The sequence below is a fragment of the Spinacia oleracea genome, chromosome 2 (genome assembly GCF_020520425.1).
Source record: "Spinacia oleracea cultivar Varoflay chromosome 2, BTI_SOV_V1, whole genome shotgun sequence".
NCBI lineage: Eukaryota > Viridiplantae > Streptophyta > Magnoliopsida > Caryophyllales > Amaranthaceae > Spinacia > Spinacia oleracea.
The window spans coordinates 45,207,120-45,226,309 of NC_079488.1; the positions used below are offsets into that span (position 1 = coordinate 45,207,120).

The 19,190-nt window shown below is 39.5% G+C and overlaps 2 protein-coding genes across 3 annotated transcripts; both read left to right on the forward strand.

Moving 5' to 3' along the window:
* The first annotated feature begins 2,302 nt into the window (after positions 1-2,302).
* LOC130467386 (anaphase-promoting complex subunit 2-like) lies at positions 2,303-4,897 on the forward strand. Its single transcript, XM_056835888.1, has 5 exons — positions 2,303-2,314; positions 2,773-2,840; positions 2,943-3,024; positions 3,546-3,734; positions 4,808-4,897. Exons 1-5 carry the CDS (start codon positions 2,303-2,305, stop codon positions 4,895-4,897), a joined length of 441 nt encoding a protein of 146 aa, XP_056691866.1.
* On the forward strand, positions 3,190-11,311 carry LOC130467839 (uncharacterized). Of its 2 annotated transcripts, XM_056836749.1 has the most exons (12): positions 3,190-3,734; positions 4,128-4,290; positions 4,506-4,606; positions 4,808-4,907; positions 5,044-5,165; positions 5,291-5,413; positions 8,920-9,509; positions 9,594-9,743; positions 9,814-10,143; positions 10,224-10,372; positions 10,447-10,545; positions 10,624-11,311. In XM_056836749.1, exons 7-12 carry the CDS (start codon positions 9,063-9,065, stop codon positions 10,682-10,684), a joined length of 1,236 nt encoding a protein of 411 aa, XP_056692727.1. In that variant the 5' UTR covers positions 3,190-3,734; positions 4,128-4,290; positions 4,506-4,606; positions 4,808-4,907; positions 5,044-5,165; positions 5,291-5,413; positions 8,920-9,062; the 3' UTR covers positions 10,685-11,311. The 2 variants fall into 2 exon arrangements, with proteins under 2 accessions (XP_056692727.1, XP_056692728.1); XM_056836750.1 differs by lacking the exon at positions 4,506-4,606 and having other exon boundaries at positions 4,128-4,263.
* Positions 11,312-19,190: the final 7,879 nt, after the last annotated feature.

The window sequence follows — 19,190 nt, forward strand, 5'->3', positions numbered from 1 at the left end:
CTTTTGTTTATGCGACTTCGATTTTGCGTGCTTGCCTAATAACGTCCTTTGCGCGTTGTGCAGCGTTTGTGGGATTCGTTACAGGCTATCCCGAGCGTCGCTTATTTTTGTGGCGATCGTTCGGGCTTGCGGAACACGTATTTCGGTATAACTCTTTGGCAAATTGGTTTATGAATGTTTGGGCAATTTTTTTTAGGTCGTTGGTTTGCTAACATTGTTTGTCACACGATCACATAGTTCGCTACACATTACTAACATCACATCATGAAGCAATAATAATATGTCACGTAGTTTATGATAGGCTTCTATGGTAGTTTTTGCGCCTGGCTTGGTACCGCTTCTATCGCAGATCCAACACATGCCCCGGTAGAGGTAGTGTCTTCAACAGACGAATTTCGCCCAAGAAGGCCAACCCGCAAGTGCAAGCCAAGGGGGCATGCAGACGAGAGGGACCTAGTGGGCGAGCGATTGGGTTTGGGACGGGTGTACTACTAGCGAAAGTGCCGAGTGGACAACATTCGAAGCGTATGCACCCCCCGGTTGGCGATGGGTATCCTTAGTCCCAACTCCCGAGATGAAACACCAAGGGAGCCAAGATTCGTTATGCGGTTCTGCCCGTTCACATTAATATGCTGATTTTCAGGTCGTCCCAACTTGATGGGAAAATAAACGCGGGGTAGGATCGTTTCACCCTTCGGCTATTTTGATTACCTACAAGCACAAGTATTTCCTTCACTTTCCCCGGCGGAGTCGCCACTGTGAGGGGGTCGAAAAAGCACGAGGCTAATGCGTGACCTCGTCCCTCGTGGGTGTGACGATTCTTTTTTTTCAATCAAGTCTAATTGGATTTTCCTGTGAGTATACACCCAATTGACTAGTAATATAGGAGTCGCCATTCAGTTTTTAACAACAATGAGAAAAACTGACAAAACCCGGTTATCGTGACATAAAGGGAGTGCAATTATGTTTGACCACGACGGCCGTAGGTTCCCTTGTGATCCCTGGTGTGGGGATCTCTCAACATACACCAGCAAGGTAGAGATTGAGGGTTCGGGGGGACTGTAACTACCGAGAGGAGTACTTCGCTCGTCGATAACTCCAGAGGCAGGATATCCTTACTAGCTCAGCATAAATAATTGAAGGGGCATGCGTTAACTATTAAACTAATCTGAGTTGATTTTAGCAATATGCAACATATAATACTAGATCGATCGCGATTATCTGATTTAAATAGCATTAAGGGACCTAGCATGATAATCCAATTTCCTAAAAATATTATATTTGTTAGGCGTGATAGAACAATCAGATTTAGTTAGTTTAACAGTTCATAAAAAGGTCAAGGAAAGCAATTAAATCATCGAGAAGGGACACATTACGACGCACCCTTGAGAGGTGCGTCACGGTTCTCAGAAAACTAACCACTTTGACTTTGCTATTTCTCCTTTTAATTTAATGAATCTCAAATTATGGGACAGGATACGTTCTGTTCGATTTATGGATCGATTGCGACAGAACGCGTGAACAATTTCGCAGCATGAGGCTTAGGCTAAGGGTTGGAGTCAATACTCAGAATATGAATTGTGTGTGTTGTTGTTGTTCCCTTTCACGTCGAATTTAAGGGTCTATTTATAGGAAAGAGTTCGTGGAAAGATAGAATTGTAGAACTCTAATCCTCGAGGAATTAGGAAAAAACACGTCCCAGGTATTTTCAGCGCCCAGCTCTGGGCGTCAAAGATTTCGGCGCCCAGCTCTGGGCGTTGAAAATAGGACCCATGCAATTTCAACGCCTAGGGCTGGGCGTTGATGTTTGGGCTGTTTTCTTAGTCAGATTCGGATTCCTGAAATCTGTAGTGTTTGAGACTTAGTCGAGTCTTTTAGTGCGTATTAACCTTGTGACGGGATGCGTCTGGGCCCGTTACGAACTCTAGGCTCGTTAGGATTTTAATTAATACGTAACTCTTATTTCCGAATCATATTAGGAATAGGGTTCTCGCAGTTTTCTATCTCATTTAGGATTTATGTTGGAATGCAACACCTAATTCTGACAGATTTCTATCTTTTATGACTTGCCACTTTTAGAAGCTACCCTTTACGGCAGTTACTATTTTTAGCAGGTTTCTATAAATAGCAGGTTTCGGGTGAAATGAAAAGGGGAATTGAGATTCGTTATTTTATAGGAGATGCGTTGTCAAGTGGAGATTTATGCTTTCATCGTCGAACCTTTCCCTTTCGGGAATGGGGACAAAAGTAGGTGTCTACAGTTAGAAACTACAACTATTGGACAACTTGAAGTACAACGTACATGACTACAGGGGTAACACCAGAAGAAATCATCTCTAAAACGATTCATATCTCAACTCTCATCGAACATATCCAAAAACACTATTGAAACGAAACTCATTCATTCACCATAACACAACCTAATAACATATATATACAAAACAATTAATAAAATAAAAAGTAAAATGAAACTCGTGCATCGCACGGGCTTCAAAACTAGTAATTATAGAATCAGGATTTTTTAATATTTTATTTTATATGTATAAGAGACCAAGGGAAGCCAATCAATGAGTGACATTTATCATATATAGATAAATTCTAAATAATAAAGTTTGTATTTAAGTCTAACAAAATAATTATAGAATCATGATTTTTTTATATTTTATTTTATATGTATAAGAGACCAAGGGAAACAAATAAATGAGTGAGTATGTAGTGATAGTTTTTTTTTTCTTCTTATTCTGTCTGTCTTGGTGCATCTTTCCATTTTAGTTGGAATTACAATTTGAAGAAAAAGCTGTCCAATTTTTTGTCTCTCCAATTCTTGCATCTATTATAACGTAATTTCAGGACCAAACCCTGTAAATATCACAATAATTTTAGTGTATCTTATGCGCTTGTTTGGTCAATGTGTAACACATTCATGCTAATCTTTGTGTTAGTTGGACGTCGAAGGATCTTGCAGCTGCTGTTGGGGTGCCTGTTGACATACTTAATCGAATGATAAATTTTTGGATCAGCAAGGTAATAAACTCTCAGAAGACAGGGTACAAAACATCTTGGTGATGTGTGAGTTATGCTATCTTAATTATGCTATGTCGCTCCGTTTGTAACACAAGATATATTTACTTTGGGTTTTATAATTTCTTAGGATAATATCTGCACTTATAAGGTAGCCTATCACTCCTTTCTTACACTAATGTTCCTTGGAAGGGTCAACACTCTACATCCCATACAAATAGTTTCCGTTGAAATCTTATTCTATCTTTCTGCCCTTATACATCTTTAAAATTCATCATACATGCTATACTTTTTCGATATTATTTCTTTTAACTTGGTAGGCTTGTGTTTGGTTGTATCTGTGGCTATGCACCATGTACTATTCTCCGTTAAAAAAATTCCAATGGTTCCTCTTCTTGTCATAGATTTGGTTTTCAAATTCTTTGTGTACATCTGCGCACTGCTTACTGTTGATGCTAGATTGAAATTATTTAAGTGATAGAATCTCTATTTTCTTTTTGTCTTTTGTCGTTTCTTTCTTCTAGGGAATTCTTTCAGAATCATTGGGGGAAGATACCAATTATCACATATGTTCACTGATGGAAGGGGCTGACTCTAGTAGAACTGGTATTCATGGGGGTAGTAATGATGAACATCTCATGGGTGATGAAGATGGGGACAGATCGCTGGCTTCTGTTGAGGATCAATTACACAAAGAAATGACTTTTTATGAGGTAAGTCATCTTACGTCTGTAAAATCTCTTTACCTCTTCTAAGGCTCTGTGCGAATGAACCCTTGCCCTCGTTCTTTATGGGCTGGAAGATGAAAGATCTGATTATTTTTTGAAAGCTGTTGAGGTGAAAGATCTGCTAGGCTCCCACCTGGTTCATTTAATTTGATTGGCAGCAAGAAATGCTTCATATTCATAAAGGCTGTGATTCTCCAGGCTTGTTGTTATTGAGTGAAATCTAGGAGGAGGATCTGACTTTCTTGTTTGTTCCATTGTTCAATCTATAAGAAGAATTTAATGAGTTAATTTTTCTGTTTGATAACTTTTTGTACATAAATGGCTTATCATATTGCACATTATTAACTTTTATGTTACAAATTTCGCTTGATGCACCAGAGGTTTGGAACACAAGTCTGATCGATAAACAGACGTGATCATGTGGAGTATTGAGCGAAATTTTGTGATAACTACAACCATCATGAGCTGCATTACATGAGATGGTGGGAAAATAACTTCAGATACTTTATACAAGGTCTGGCTTCACAGGATGATTGGAGTTGTATGTCCTCTCACTCGAAGTATTTTATGGATCCAGCTCTGTCTATTTAATTTTTCAAGTACATTGAATAGTTTTGGTTCAGAATTTATTTTGCATCCACTAGCTAACTAGCTAACGAACATCGTTTCATATGGTTAAAACAGTAGGTTTTTCTTTGTTATCAGGCATGAAAGCAGTGCCACAATATGCTTATGTGATCTCCTTTTTTTTTATAGTTAAAAAGTTTCTAGAAATCTGCATCCAGGATTAAAGGGAATAGGTATTTAGCTCAAATATCAAGCACTGACAACACCATCGATCCAGTACTATTAACTGAGTAAGTAAAGTACTAGAGGTTTTTATCAAACAAATCTGCCCATCAAATCTGAGCTATGGAAATATGCCTTTGAATGCATTACATTTCTAAGTGAACTTTGTTCTTGTAGATTTAACAGTGATAGGATTTTGTGGGTTTCTTTCCTTTTAAGTTTCTGCAGAACTATGCCTTGATGTGACTGATTTCAAAATTGTTATGCAGGCCCTTCCCTTATACCTGGATAAGCTCGTCAATCAGTATCTGGTGCTTTCAGTAACCTTTGTTCTATTCTTTGCAGAGGCAGATTCTTGAAGATGAACCTGTAATGAATTCCTTTTTTTTTTTTCTTTTTGGAGTTTTATTTATGATGTTTTCTTTTATTTGAAGATGAACCTGTAATGGATAACTAATTTTATTTGAAGATGAACCTGTAATGGATAACTAATTTTTGATTGCAGACTCCATTGAGTACCCTTGTAGTCTTGTTGATATGCCCGTCGAGTTACACAATCTATCAATTTGATCATCTCCGACAAGATCCACCACAAAACTTGCTAATTACTAAGGGGTTGTTGAATTGGTATTCAAATTTCTTTTGTTTAACATATCGATTTGATTTTGTACTTATGCATGATATTCCAACTAAAAGTTATTATTTTGGAGGTGTATTGTGTTGAAGAAACTAAATAAAAGTGGTCTTCACAGATCAAGATCACCTTTATGGAAATCAATGATGGTAATTAAGGTAATCAAGAATTTGGCTACTACGTGATGAGGTTCATGTACGAGATAGTCACATGTTGCTCGGAAGTTGAGGTTCTCGAGAAGGTACATACTATACGATAGTTATTGATGCTTTAAATAGACATAATTTCCCCCTAAATATAAATTGGATAAAATAAGTGAGAATGAGTCTTAAAACATAAAACTGAGTATATTAAACATGTAAAGGGTTTAGAATACCTTATTTAAGTTCATTGGTTAGAGCTGGGAGCGAAAACGACTATAATAGTCAAAATATGACCTATAACGATCAAACGAGCCTTAAATGTGCATAACTTGACAAAAGTTGGTGAGAATAAGTCTTAGAAACATAAAACAAAGTATGTTAAACATGTAAAGGGTTTAGAGTATCTATTTAGGTTCATTAGTTAAGTTGGAAGCGAAAACGACCATTTAATTCAAAATATGACATATAACAATCAAACGAGCCTCAAATGTGCATAACTTGACCAAACTAGGTGAGAGTGCGTCTTAGAAACATAAAATCTAGTATATTAAACATGTAAAGGGTTTAGAATGGTTATTTAGGTTCATTGGTTGAGAGTTCGCAGCGAAAACGACCAATATAGTCAAAATATGACGTATAAGGGTCAAACGAGCCTTAAATGTGCATAACTTGACCAAACCAGGAGACAATGAGTCTTAGAAACATAAAAGTAAGTATATTAAACATGTAAAAGGTTTAAAATACCTATTTAGGTTCATCAGTTAATAGTTGGGAGCGAAAATGACCATTTAAGTCAAAATATTACATATATCTATTAAACGAGTGTATAACTTGACCAAAGTAGATGAGACTGAGCGTTGGAAACCTAATACTAAGTATATTAAACATGTAAAGGGTTTAGTATACCTATTTTGGTTCATTAGTTGAAAGTTTGGAGCGAAAACGACCATTATAGTCAAAGTATGATATATAAGGATCAAATGAGCCTTAAATGTGCATAACTTGACCAAATTAGCTGGGAGTGAGTCTTAGAAACATAAAACTAAGAATATTAAACATGTAAAGGGTTTAGAATACTTATTCAGCTTCATTAGTTGAGAGTTGGGAGCGAAAACGCCCATCATAGTCAAAATGTGACGTATAACGTTCAAACAAGCCTTAGATGTGCTAACTTGACCAAATTGGGTGAGCGTGAGTGTAGGAGTAACTAATGATTAAGGGTAAAATAACTTAGACATAAGAGAAAAGTATTAAGTGATTAATCGAGTCTTGTAAAATATCGTTATTTACTATTTTTGCGTTACCTTATACATGATATAATGGAACTCAGGTTCTTGTTAGATAATTTAACCCGGTGTAAAGTGAGAACGAAAGTTACACATTCGAGATTCTTAATTATGTCATTGTTTATTTATTCTATGCATTTCATTATTTAGGGTGACCAGTTAATTATTAATAATTATACTTATTCTGGAGCCTTTATTTGTTCTTTAGAAGTTACTATATTAAAATAGTAAATTACTCACGGAATTCCCGTTTATTAATTAGGATTTACTAATGATAAGGTAAAAAATAGAATTGCTCAAAAGAGTACCACTCGAATATTATATCAAAAAACATAACAACAAACCACAACCTTGCAAAATACAACAATTGTCTTATCAACCTAATTTTTCTTTATAAAACAAATCATTGACATATTTATTTTTCGACAGATCCTAATAATCAATCAAATGTATATTCCACCCTTATTATCATTTTCTTATTCATAAGATTCATTGTGCACACTGTTGAAAAGGTCAATGCAAGTAACTATTCTCTCCCTCCGCTATTTCTTCAACCTACACAGTGGCATGCAAAAAAACAGGAATGGTCATTGAAAATGTCCCTTCACTTTATTTTAAAAATTACCTCGAAATCAATGTCAATCCAATCATTGGGCACATTCAAGGCACTCAAATATTTCAGCATGTAAAACCCACGATCAATAGCATTTTTACTTGCCACTTTAAATAAATATTTTTCTATTTGAACAAAATGTTTTGCCAATTGAACATAATGATTGACTTTTGTTTCTTTTTTGAAATACCGATTAGCAGTATCAATCTGTAAAGAAACAAGTAAAATTATAAAATCAATGCTGATTAATGTCAATCACATACAGTAAATCAACAGTCTATTATGAAAATCTCACGTTATGTATCTTAGATTATTTGACATCCCATCTTCAGAATACATGATTAATTAGGCCTAATTAAAAATAGAGCTATTAATTCTCTCATTAAAAAAACATGTTAAGCCAGTTCATAAAACAATAATTTTCAAAATAAAATTAAAAAATAACAACATGAAAACATAATGGGATTTTCCCTCTCTCCTTCACCAAACCAAACAAAAAAAAACTTCGTATGAAAACTTACCACCAATTGGATCGACAACATAGTTTGCTTTCATGTTTATATCAATAACTAGAAGGTACCAGTGATCATCTTCCTTGATAGGGATAAAAACTTGATAAAAAAAATTAATGGAACAACATTGGGAATTATCCCATCACATGAGAAGTTATTTATAATTTTAGGGTTATACATGATCAATTTTCAACAAATGTTGAAAATTACATTCTTAAGTTTTTCTAATTCGACCCCTTTTGGAACATAGGCAGAAAATGCGTTTTGCAAAAAAGTAAAAGTATTAGGAGTTGGCGGATCATACGATGCCAAAATCAGAACTTTGTGGGCATATATAATTTGGTAATAGGATAATTACATGACTCATACTTACTCCTCGCGTGTAAGTAAGTGTCAATTATCTGATACAAAACAAACCAAAATGTGTAAAACAACTTAGAATATGAATTCATTCACGAAATTCCAAAGTAACGACAAAGATAATTTCCGGAGCCTTTCAAATTTTTATCTTCAACCATACTTAAAGCATTACCAAAATTACAGAACATATCGGTAGATGGGGAAGAACCGAGGAAGAGTAATAATACTCTTTTTTCCTTATCCGAAAAAAGTAACTTGGAAAATAATGTTTTTGATTCAGCCTTCAACCCCTTGAAATACTTCGTATAATTGTTGAACTTGTTGGCACCTTACGCACAACTACCGGTTTATTTATCAAGTTATTGTCCAAACCAACAACCTATCAAGGACAAAAAATAAAATCTAACAAACGTTTCTTTAATTATCAAGAACCAAAATAATTTATCAAAACTATTTACCTAAATAGTTGTATTCAAATTCTAAATCCAACTACTATTTTTAATTGAAACAGATTCAATTGCTTCGGTTCTACGAACACTAAAAAACTTGTAGATCTCATCATCACTATCGGGCATGCTTGTTCTTAATACATTACGCATAATGCGCTTTAGATCGGTGTAGCTATTATTATTAGACTCATAATCCTCATCACTTTCATCATCGCTTAGTACGATAGGGTTGTAGTAACTTACATATAACTATTTGTGGTTAGAACTATGGAAAGCATCGTGTAATGTACTTGTGTTAAATATTTTTTGTTGGAACAATCATCTTGTGTATAAATATAAGATTTGGTTATGTATTTTAGCAATTATTTGTATTATATTTTGTAGATTAATGTTGATGTTGATATGAGATCCCTCCTGGAATTGACTTTTAACGTCGTCAAAGATATGCATACGAAAGTAGAGGGTCTGGTACAAATTTTTGGAATGACTTACTCCAACAATAATCCCGATACTGCGACACTTTCCACATGGCATGGGGGGAGATCACCATTACCCCCTTTGAGTTTGCTATGATTACGGGTCTTCCTTTTTCTGAGAGGAATGCGACCTTTGATCCGGAACTGACGTGGCGCTCGGCCGCTGCCAGGGCCTTGCTTGGCCCTGTTGTTGACTTGTCAGAGGACGACACCCATGCTTCCGTGACGGTGATTGTGGAGGCTATCTGCGGTGTGGGTGTGTCTGCGGAGCAGAGGGTTAGGCTCTTCCTCCTAGTTTTGGTGAGCAGAGTGATGGCCCCGAGCAGGAACAGTCGGGTGCACATTAGATTCCTGTCCGTTCTGCGGGACTTGAGGGCTGTTTCGAGCTACAAGTGGGGTGGTTTGGCATATAGCCACCTCTTGTATGAGATGAAGCAGGCCTCCCGGACTGCGCCAGGGAGCGACCCGAGCATGGCTGCTCTGTGGAGTGTGCTGGAGGTATTTAAGACTCCTTGTACTTTGTACGTTGTACTTGTATGTTTGTATTTGAACTTGACTGATGTTTTGCTTGCTTCTTGAAAGATTTGGATATATGAGCACTTTCTGACTTTGGCGCCGGATCGTACTGGAGATGCAGCTTACCCGTATGCTGCCTCTTGGATAGGAGCGGTGCGCAGGAGGGTGCCTCTGGCGGCCTCCCGCAGAGCTTGGAGAGTCCTACCTGCTGATGAGGTAATCTTTTGTACTGTTTTGCTCTCTTGTATTTGTATTTGTATTGTTGCCTGAGTTGTCTGCTTTGCAGGTGGTATGGCGTCCTTTTGCCAACGCGCTTGTACCTGCCTCGGCTGCTCGTGCCCATTTCTTGTCTGGGCGGCGGGTTTCGCTTCCAGGGGTGTACCGCCACATGTGGTATCTAGGGGAGCGAGTGTCCCTTCAGCATAATTCGAGGAATAGACTTGTCCCCAAGGACCCACCGGAGTCCATGCTGGCGTCGGATGAAGAGCTTGCCCGGCTCTATGCGGATGCTAAGGGCGATGCTGTTTGCCGTTCTTGGAGGGATTTTGTACACAGGAAGGGTAGCTATGATGACTTCCTGAGGAGGCTGGCTCCACCAGTACGAAGCGTACTGCCGGTGAGCTTTTGAACTTTGTATCTTGTATTCTTGTATTCTTGTATGATTGGATGATTGTATGATTGTATGATTGTATGTAGGAGGAGGAGGTTGATCCTGAGGACATTCCCCATGCTGATAGGATCCTCCGCTATGAGAACTCGGACGGGGAACAGGTGGAGGAGACCATCCCTGTAGCTTCTCTCGGAACCGGAAATGATATGGTGTTGTACCTGAGCACTATGCTGCTGTAAGTATTGTTGCACTTCCTTAAAACTGATTGTAATCTTGTATTTGGAAATTGATCTTGAATTGTGTATGCAGGCGCCTCGGGCGAGAGTGCGGCGCTGGATGCTCTTGCTTGATTCCTGGAAGAGGCATTGTGCCAAGCTTACCCGGAAACTTTTTGGCCGGGACAGAGAGGTGCTTTACTTGATCTTGAAATTTGTATTCTGGAAATTTGAACTTGGATGTTGATTCTTGAACTTGTATTTTGTATAGGAGCGTCGTCGAGACCGTAGAGGTTCCGTTGATAGGGAGCCCCAGGTGGAGACGTCCTTGAGGCAGGAGGGACCGGGCTTGGAGCTGGGACAGGGGTCCGGTGCCGGTGCTCATCAGAGGCATTCTGATGCTGAGCGGGAAGCTTCCCCTTTTGTACATGTTGATCCTACCAGGCATTCGTTTGGAGGTGCAGGCAGTTCACGGCCCTTTGTTTCTTCCTCTGGTTACTACTTCGGAGGGAGTGGTCCTCAGCCTTGGGGTGCAGATTCATGGGATTAATATGCGGATATGAAGAGGATGCGCCAGGCTCAGATGTTTGCGCTGTACCAGTATATGGCGATGCCGCCGCCTTATCAATATTCCTCTCCTCAGCAGGGAGTTCATCCCTCTCCTGGCACATTTCGTATCTCGGAGCAGGATCCTAGTACCCCTGGGACGGAGCTGGATCAGGATCTGGAGCGCCTTAGGAGGCGGAACAGGGACAAGGCGTCTGTGGTTGATATCACTGTTGATGATGACTCAGATTGACCCTGTATGGTAGCGAGTTCCAGCTTGCCTGGGTTGATTTTGTATAGGCTGGATTGTATTGTATTTGTATGGATTTGAAACTTGAATTTTTGTATGGTTGTATGGCTTTGAATTTTGATTGGTTTGAAATTTTTTTGAAGATTGGCTTTTGTATGCTTGTATGTTTGATCTTGTATGCGTTGTGTGTGCCTTTGAAATTTGTGTCTAGATGCATGCATGATAATTTTGCAAAAAAAAAATTTGAAAAAATTTACCCCATTTTTTCGGGGGTGTATATACCCACTATAAGCCCCCACTTTGACTGAGGTTTTTTGGTTAGAAAAAGCGCAAGTCAAAGTATATTCAACTCTTGCTTAAGCACATGTTGACTCGACTTAGGACGCCGATCTAGGACTAGAATGCTTGAATTTTGAATAAAAATGATCCGAAATCTGCCCGAAGCGTTGATCCGGACTGCTTGAAATTGCGCGGCTTGCGGCTTTGGAATCTTGAATAATGGAGGTTGTACTTTGTTGTCCGAAGCACTAAAGAGTGTATACTCAGGGCCATAAGAGAGGACGGTGGCCTCGTCCTTTGGTGCAGGCCCCTGCGCCTGGCGCAGGCTTGGCGCATGGCGCCAGTGGGCCGTCGTGCAAGCCGACTCTTGTATAAATAGGGAGGTTGTCGGATCACTTCTTGCATCAATCCTTCCCTGCTACCATTGCATACTGCTTCCTCACGAAAAGAAAAGAGAATATGGATGTGTCCTTTGAAAGTGCCTTGAACTCGTGGCTTGGTTCGCTAGGCAAATTGGAGAAAAAGGAGCTTGATGGCATGCATCTTGGGGTGCTCGTCTCTTTCCGGTTTGTAAAACTGGATTTGCACTTCATTCTTGCTGCTCTGGAGGCTTGGGACCCAAATCATCATGTCTTCCGCTTTGGAAATAATGAGGTGTTTCCCCTCCCTGAGGAATTTGGTGCCATATTGGGGTGGCTCATTATGCTGGAGCCATGCATGCCCAGTGTTGAGGAACACTTTTTCTTTAGTTTTGAAAGATATTTGGGCTTGAAGCCCCCACTTTTGAGTGCTGTTGTATATGGCAGAGGGGTGGATTTTTCCCTCTTTGTCACCTACTTTGCGGGGCTTGATGTTCCCAAGGTTTTCCACCTGAGAGCCTTGAGTTTTTGTATATTTGCTCGTTTCCTCTTTTCGAAGCAGGGGTTTGGCAATGGTGATGCGTCCCTAATAGAGATTGTAGAGCATTTTGCTAATGGTCGGGACCCAATGCCGCTCGTGGTTGGCGAAACATTGATGGGCCTTGACATGCTGAAGTCGGACCCCTTTTCTCTGCCGTCGGGAAGTCCGGTATTGTTAGGTTATGATACATATGACAATTCATAAATCATGCGGAAACAACCATTTAGCCAGGAATACATATTATTTACACATAATCATATAGCATAGTTTAGATGCATACTCTTTGTTGCGTGCCTTCCCTAGCTGCGCCCGAACCGAACAAGAACAAGTCTTTAGGACTCCAAGTGTCGTCCCTCCGTAGATAGTCCACAGCACGTCCGGATCCGCCTTAAGATTGACCAACTAGAATCGCCCTTAAGGTACTAGAATTTTCGGCACTCTTAGGTAAGAAATATGACTGAATTTTTCTCTCAAAACTCACTTTGAATACTTGAATTAATCTCTGAAAATATGTGACCCTAGGCACGTATTTATAGAGTTATGGAAAGGGAATTGGAATCCTAGTAGGATACGAATTAATTAAACTTAGAATCCTATACGAACTCTAATTAATTAATTTATCCTTTTAGGAATAGGAATTTAATCATATACCAAATCCTAATAGCTTTAGGAATCGTGCATGAACACAAACACACACACACACACGAGGCAGCCACGAGGGCCGCCCATGCGCGTGCGTGCGAGCAGCAGCCCACGCCACGAGGCCATGGCCTTGGCGCGCGCTGGGCCTACCTTGCGGTGGGCCTGGGCGCTGCCTTGGCTGGGCGCGCGTTTGGCTTGCTGGGCGATGGCCCGACTTCGTGCTGGGCCTTCGTCCGGCAGGCCTCGTCCGATGCTAATTCGTACGATACGCTTCCGATTAAATTCCCGGTTCCGGAATTCATTTCCGATACGAACAATATTTAATATTTCCGATTCCGGAATCAATTTCCGTTTCGAACAAATATTTAATATTTCCGTTTCCGGAATTATTTTCCGATTCCGATAATATTTCCGATTCTGACAATATTTCCGTTTCCGGCAATATTTCCGATTCTGGCAATATTTCCATTTCCGATAATATTTTCCGATACGTACCATGTTTCCGTTTCCGGCAACATCTACGACTTAGATAATATTTATATTTCCGATACGATCCATATTTCCGTTTCCGGCAATATCATCGTTTCCGGAGTATTCATTTCTTGCCTGTGACGATCTCAGCTCCCACTGAAACCAAGATCCGTCGATTCCGAATATCCATAGATGGAGTATCTAATGCCATTAAATACTTGATCCGTTTACGTACTATTTGTTTGACCCTACGGGTTCAGTTAAGAGTAAGCTGTGGATTAATATCATTAATTCCACTTGAACTGAAGCGGCCTCTAGCTAGGCATTCAGCTCACTTGATCTCACTGAATTATTAACTTGTTAATTAATACTGAACCGCATTTATTAGACTTAACATAGAATGCATACTTGGACCAAGGGCATTATTTCCTTCAGTCTCCCACTTGTCCTTAGGGACAAGTGTGCATTTCCTAATTCCTTTGTCGCTCGATGCTTGCTCTTGAACATAAGGTAAGAGTCGTCATCCTTATTATGTCCAGAGGTGTTCCTCGGTTTCAGAGTTCAACTGATCAAATAAAAAGATAATCATAGCCTATGATTCATCCGAGCACGGCCATGCATTTCACAGTTTCTAGCTCTCCGAGTGGCCTTGTACAACTTTTAAGCATCTCATCCCGATTTATGGGAGGACAATCCCAATCTTGCGATCTTGAGATTAGACTTCGTTTGATAGGTGATTACCTGAGCGTTGCCTTTATAGCCTCCTTTTACGGTGCGACGGTTGGTCAACGTCAAAGCAACCAGTTCTCAAACAAGTAATCTCAAATCACTCAGGTATTGAGGATTTAGTGTCTAATAATTTAATGAAATTTACTTATGACAGATTTTCATCTCTTACAGTAAAGTTTCATAGGTCTTGTCCGATACTAGTCTTCCCAAAGTAAGTATCTATGCAAATGATTATGACATTGCCATGTCCACATAGTTCAAGAAACAGAACTACTAGTCATCTTGCATTCTAATCGTCTAACGTTTTCTATGCGTCAAATTTTATAGAAAACTCCGACTAGGGACCATTTTCAACCTATGACATTCAAGTTCACTTGATAGACATTTCTTAGTCACAGGACTGGTCCTGACAGTCTATCTTGAATATATCGTCAAATTGAAGGGACTCATCATTTAATAAACCACATATTAAATGGAAAAATGAATTCTTTTCATTTATTGTGAATGATTAACCAATAATGTTTTACAAAGATTTAAACTCTAAAACTTTAAAACATTAAATAGAGACATCAAAGCCATTCTCCAATATGCTTGATTCCCATAGCTGCAGTGTGCGAGTTGTGCTTCGCCTGCGGCAGAGGTTTAGTTAATGGATCTGATATGTTGTCATCAGTTCCAATTTTGCTTATCTCGACTTCTTTTCTTTCAACGAACTCTCGTAGAAGGTGAAATCTATGAAGTACATGCTTGACTCTCTGGTGGTGTCTAGGCTCTTTTGCCTGTGCAATAGCTCCGTTATTGTCACAATACAGGGCTATTGGTCCTTTAATGGAGGGGACTACACCAAGTTCACCTATGAACTTCTTTAGCCATATAGCTTCCTTTGCTGCTTCATGTGCAGCAATGTACTCCGCTTCAGTTGTAGAATCCGCAATGGTGCTTTGCTTAGCACTTTTCCAGCTTACTGCTCCTCCGTTGAGGCAGAAGACAAACCCAGACTGTGATCTGAAATCATCTTTGTCGGTTTGGAAACTTGCGTCTGTATAGCCTTTAACAATTAATTCATCATCTCCGCCATAGACCAGGAAGTCATCTTTGTGCCTTTTCAGGTACTTCAGAATGTTCTTGGCAGCAGTCCAATGCGCCTCTCCTGGGTCTGACTGGTATCTGCTCGTAGCACTGAGTGCGTACGCAACATCCGGGCGTGTACATATCATAGCATACATTATTGAACCAATCAATGATGCATATGGAATCCCATTCATTCGTCTACGCTCATCAAGTGTTTTTGGGCACTGAGTCTTGCTTAGAGTCATTCCATGAGACATGGGTAGGTAGCCTCGCTTGGAGTCCGCCATCTTGAACCTATCAAGCACCTTATTGATATAAGTGCTTTGACTAAGTCCAATCATCCTTTTAGATCTATCTCTGTAAATCTTGATGCCCAATATGTACTGTGCTTCTCCTAGATCCTTCATCGAAAAATATTTCCCAAGCCAAATCTTGACAGAGTTCAACATAGGAATGTCATTTCCGATAAGCAATATGTCGTCGACATATAATACTAGGAAAGAAATTTTTCTCCCACTGACCTTCTTGTATACACAAGATTCGTCTGCGTTCTTGATGAAACCAAAGTCACTGACTGCTTCATCAAAACGTATATTCCAGCTCCTGGATGCCTGCTTCAATCCGTAGATTGATTTCTTTAGCTTGCATACCTTTTTAGCATTCTTTGGATCCTCAAAACCTTCAGGCTGTGTCATAAACACAGTTTCTGTTAAAACGCCGCTTAAGAAAGCAGTTTTGACATCCATCTGCCATATTTCGAAATCGTAATATGCAGCGATTGCTAACATTATCCGAATAGACTTTAGCATTGCAACTGGTGAAAAGGTTTCATCGTAGTCCACACCGTGGACTTGCCTGTAACCTTTTGCAACCAATCTAGCTTTGAAAACTTCAAGTTTCCCATCCTTGTCCTTTTTCAGTTTGAAAACCCATTTGCTTCCAATGGCTTGGTAGCCATCTGGCAAATCGACCAAATCCCATACTTGGTTTTCAGACATGGAGTCTAATTCAGATTGCATGGCTTCTTGCCATTGCTTGGAGCTAGGGCTCGTCATAGCTTGTTTGTAAGTCGCAGGTTCATCACTTTCAAGTAATAGAACGTCATAGCTCTCGTTCGTCAAAATACCTAAGTACCTTTCCGGTTGAGATCTATATCTTTGCGATCTACGCGGGGTAACATTTCTAGATTGACCATGATTCTCACCAGATTCTTCTAAAGATCTCTGAGTTTCATCCTGAATGTTATCTTGAGCATTCTCTAGAGTTTGTTGTTCGACTCGAATTTCTTCGAGGTCTACTTTTCTCCCACTTGTCATTTTGGAAATGTGATCTTTCTCCAAAAAGACACCATCTCGAGCAACAAACACCTTGTTCTCAGATGTATTGTAGAAGTAATACCCCTTTGTTTCCTTTGGATAGCCCACAAGGATACATTTGTCAGATTTTGGATGAAGTTTGTCTGAAATTAATCGTTTGACGTATACTTCACATCCCCAAATCTTAAGAAAAGACACATTTGGAGGCTTTCCAAACCATAATTCGTATGGAGTCTTTTCGACAGCTTTAGACGGAGCTCTATTTATAGTGAGTGCAGCTGTATTTAGTGCATGTCCCCAAAATTCTAATGGAAGTTCGGCCTGACCCATCATTGACCTGACCATGTCTAGCAAGGTTCTGTTCCTCCGTTCCGACACACCGTTCCATTGTGGTGTTCCAGGAGGAGTCAATTCTGATAGAATTCCACATTCTTTCAGATGGTCATCAAATTCATAGCTCAGATATTCACCGCCTCTATCAGACCGCAGTGCTTTAATCTTCTTGCCTAATTGATTCTCTACTTCACTCTGAAATTCCTTGAATTTGTCAAAGGATTCAGACTTATGCTTCATTAGGTAGACATAACCATACCTACTGAAGTCATCAGTGAAAGTGATAAAGTAGCTGAAACCACCTCTAGCATTTGTACTCATTGGTCCACATACATCTGTATGGATTAAACCCAATAGTTCATTTGCTCTTTCTCCAACTTTAGAGAAAGGTTGCTTTGTCATTTTGCCAAGTAAACATGATTCGCATTTACCATAATCCTCTAAGTCAAATGGTTCTAGAATTCCTTCCTTTTGAAGTCTTTCTAAGCGTTTCAAGTTTATATGGCCTAATCGACAATGCCACAGATAGGTGAGATCTGAATCATCCTTTTTGGCCTTTTTGGTATTTATGTTATAAACTTGTTTGTCGTGATCTAATAAATAAAGTCCATTGACTAATCTAGCAGATCCATAAAACATCTCTTTAAAATAAAACGAACAACTATTGTCTTTTATTAAAAAGGAAAATCCCTTAGCATCTAAGCAAGAAACTGAAATGATGTTTTTAGTAAGACTTGGAACATGGAAACAATCTTCCAGTTCCAAAACTAGCCCGGAGGGCAACGACAAATAGTAAGTTCCTACAGCTAATGCAGCAATCCGTGCTCCATTTCCCACTCGTAGGTCGACTTCACCCTTGCTTAACTTTCTACTTCTTCTTAGTCCCCGTGGATTGGAACATAAGTGTGAGCCACAACCTGTATCTAATACCCAAGAAGTTGAATTAGCAAGTATACAGTCTATAACGAAAATACCTGAAGATGGAACAACTGTTCCGTTCTTCTGATCTTCCTTTAGCTTCAAGCAATCTCTCTTCCAATGCCCCTTCTTCTTGCAGTAGAAGCATTCGGATTCAGAAGTGGGTTAACTGACCTTCCTCTTTACAGATTTGGCGCCAGTTTGCTTAGTTGGGCTGGCCTTGTTGCCACCTTTCTTAGCATTCCTCTTCTTTCCAGATTTCTTGAACTTGCCCCCACGCACCATAAGCACATCCTGCTTATCACTTTTGAGCGTCTTTTCAGCGGTCTTCAGCATACCGTGAAGCTCAGTGAGCGTTTTGTCCAGACTATTCATACTGTAGTTCAGTTTGAACTGATCATACCCGCTATGAAGAGAATGGAGGATGGTGTCTAAAGCCATTTCCTGAGAAAATTGCTGATCCAGCCGACTCATATTCTCAATGAGTCCAATCATTTTGAGAACATGTGGACTTACGGGCTCGCCTTTCTTAAGCTTGGTCTCAAGAATTTGCCTATGAGTCTCGAATCTTTCGACTCGAGCCAGATCTTGGAACATGTTCTTCAACTCACTGATGATTGTGAAAGCATCTGAGTTGATGAACGTTTTCTGCAGATCCGCACTCATGGTGGCGAGCATTAGACATTTCACATCCTTGTTGGCATCAATCCAACGATTGAGGGCTGCCTGAGTGACCCCGTCGCCTGCGGCTTCGGGCATCGCCTCATCTAGGACATACTCCTTTTCTTCCTGCATAAGAACTATTTGCAAGTTCCTTTGCCAGTCAAGGAAGTTTTTCCGTTCAACTTCTCCTTTTCGAGAATTGATCGAATGTTGAATTAATTATTGTTTGCCATATTAAAACTACAATTGAAAAGAATAAACAAATAAATAACCATTCACAGTTTCTCTTAATAAACTTAAATTCTAGCATACATGCATAATTCAATGTTTATTAAGCATTTTATTCAAGTTATGTGTTCCGGCAGGTGTGAATAAAATGATTCCAAGATCCTAAAATCATTGAAGAACTAAGCACAGTTTGTCGACTTAATCCTAGAACATCTTAGGTAAGCAAAAGCCTTTTGCTAATAGTCTAGAAACTATTCTTGGTTGATAGGTACGTCTAAGAACTTATTAGGTAAACCTATCGATTTTGCCACGACATAAAAGGACTCCTTACTTATATCGTTGAGTTTCACCAAAACTAACATGTACTCACAATTATTTGTGTACCTTGCCCCTTTAGGACCAATAAGTAACACCTCGCTGAGCGAAAACTATTACTAGATTGATGTAAAGGATATCCAAGCAAGTGTATATTTTGGCATGGCACATTTTAAC

Bases quoted from the DNA above. Each gene is read 5' to 3' on its own strand.
- LOC130467386 (XM_056835888.1), top strand. The intron at 2,841-2,942 runs GTAATTTCAGGA...TCTTTGTGTTAG, and splicing joins ATTCTTGCATCTATTATAAC to TTGGACGTCGAAGGATCTTG. The intron at 3,735-4,807 runs GTAAGTCATCTT...ATTGTTATGCAG, and splicing joins AAGAAATGACTTTTTATGAG to GCCCTTCCCTTATACCTGGA.
- LOC130467839 (XM_056836749.1), top strand. From the start codon at position 9,063: ATGGCATGGGGGGAGATCACCATTACCCCCTTTGAGTTTGCTATGATT. The intron at 10,373-10,446 runs GTAAGTATTGTT...TTGTGTATGCAG, and splicing joins TACCTGAGCACTATGCTGCT to GCGCCTCGGGCGAGAGTGCG. The intron at 10,546-10,623 runs GTGCTTTACTTG...TATTTTGTATAG, and splicing joins TTTTTGGCCGGGACAGAGAG to GAGCGTCGTCGAGACCGTAG.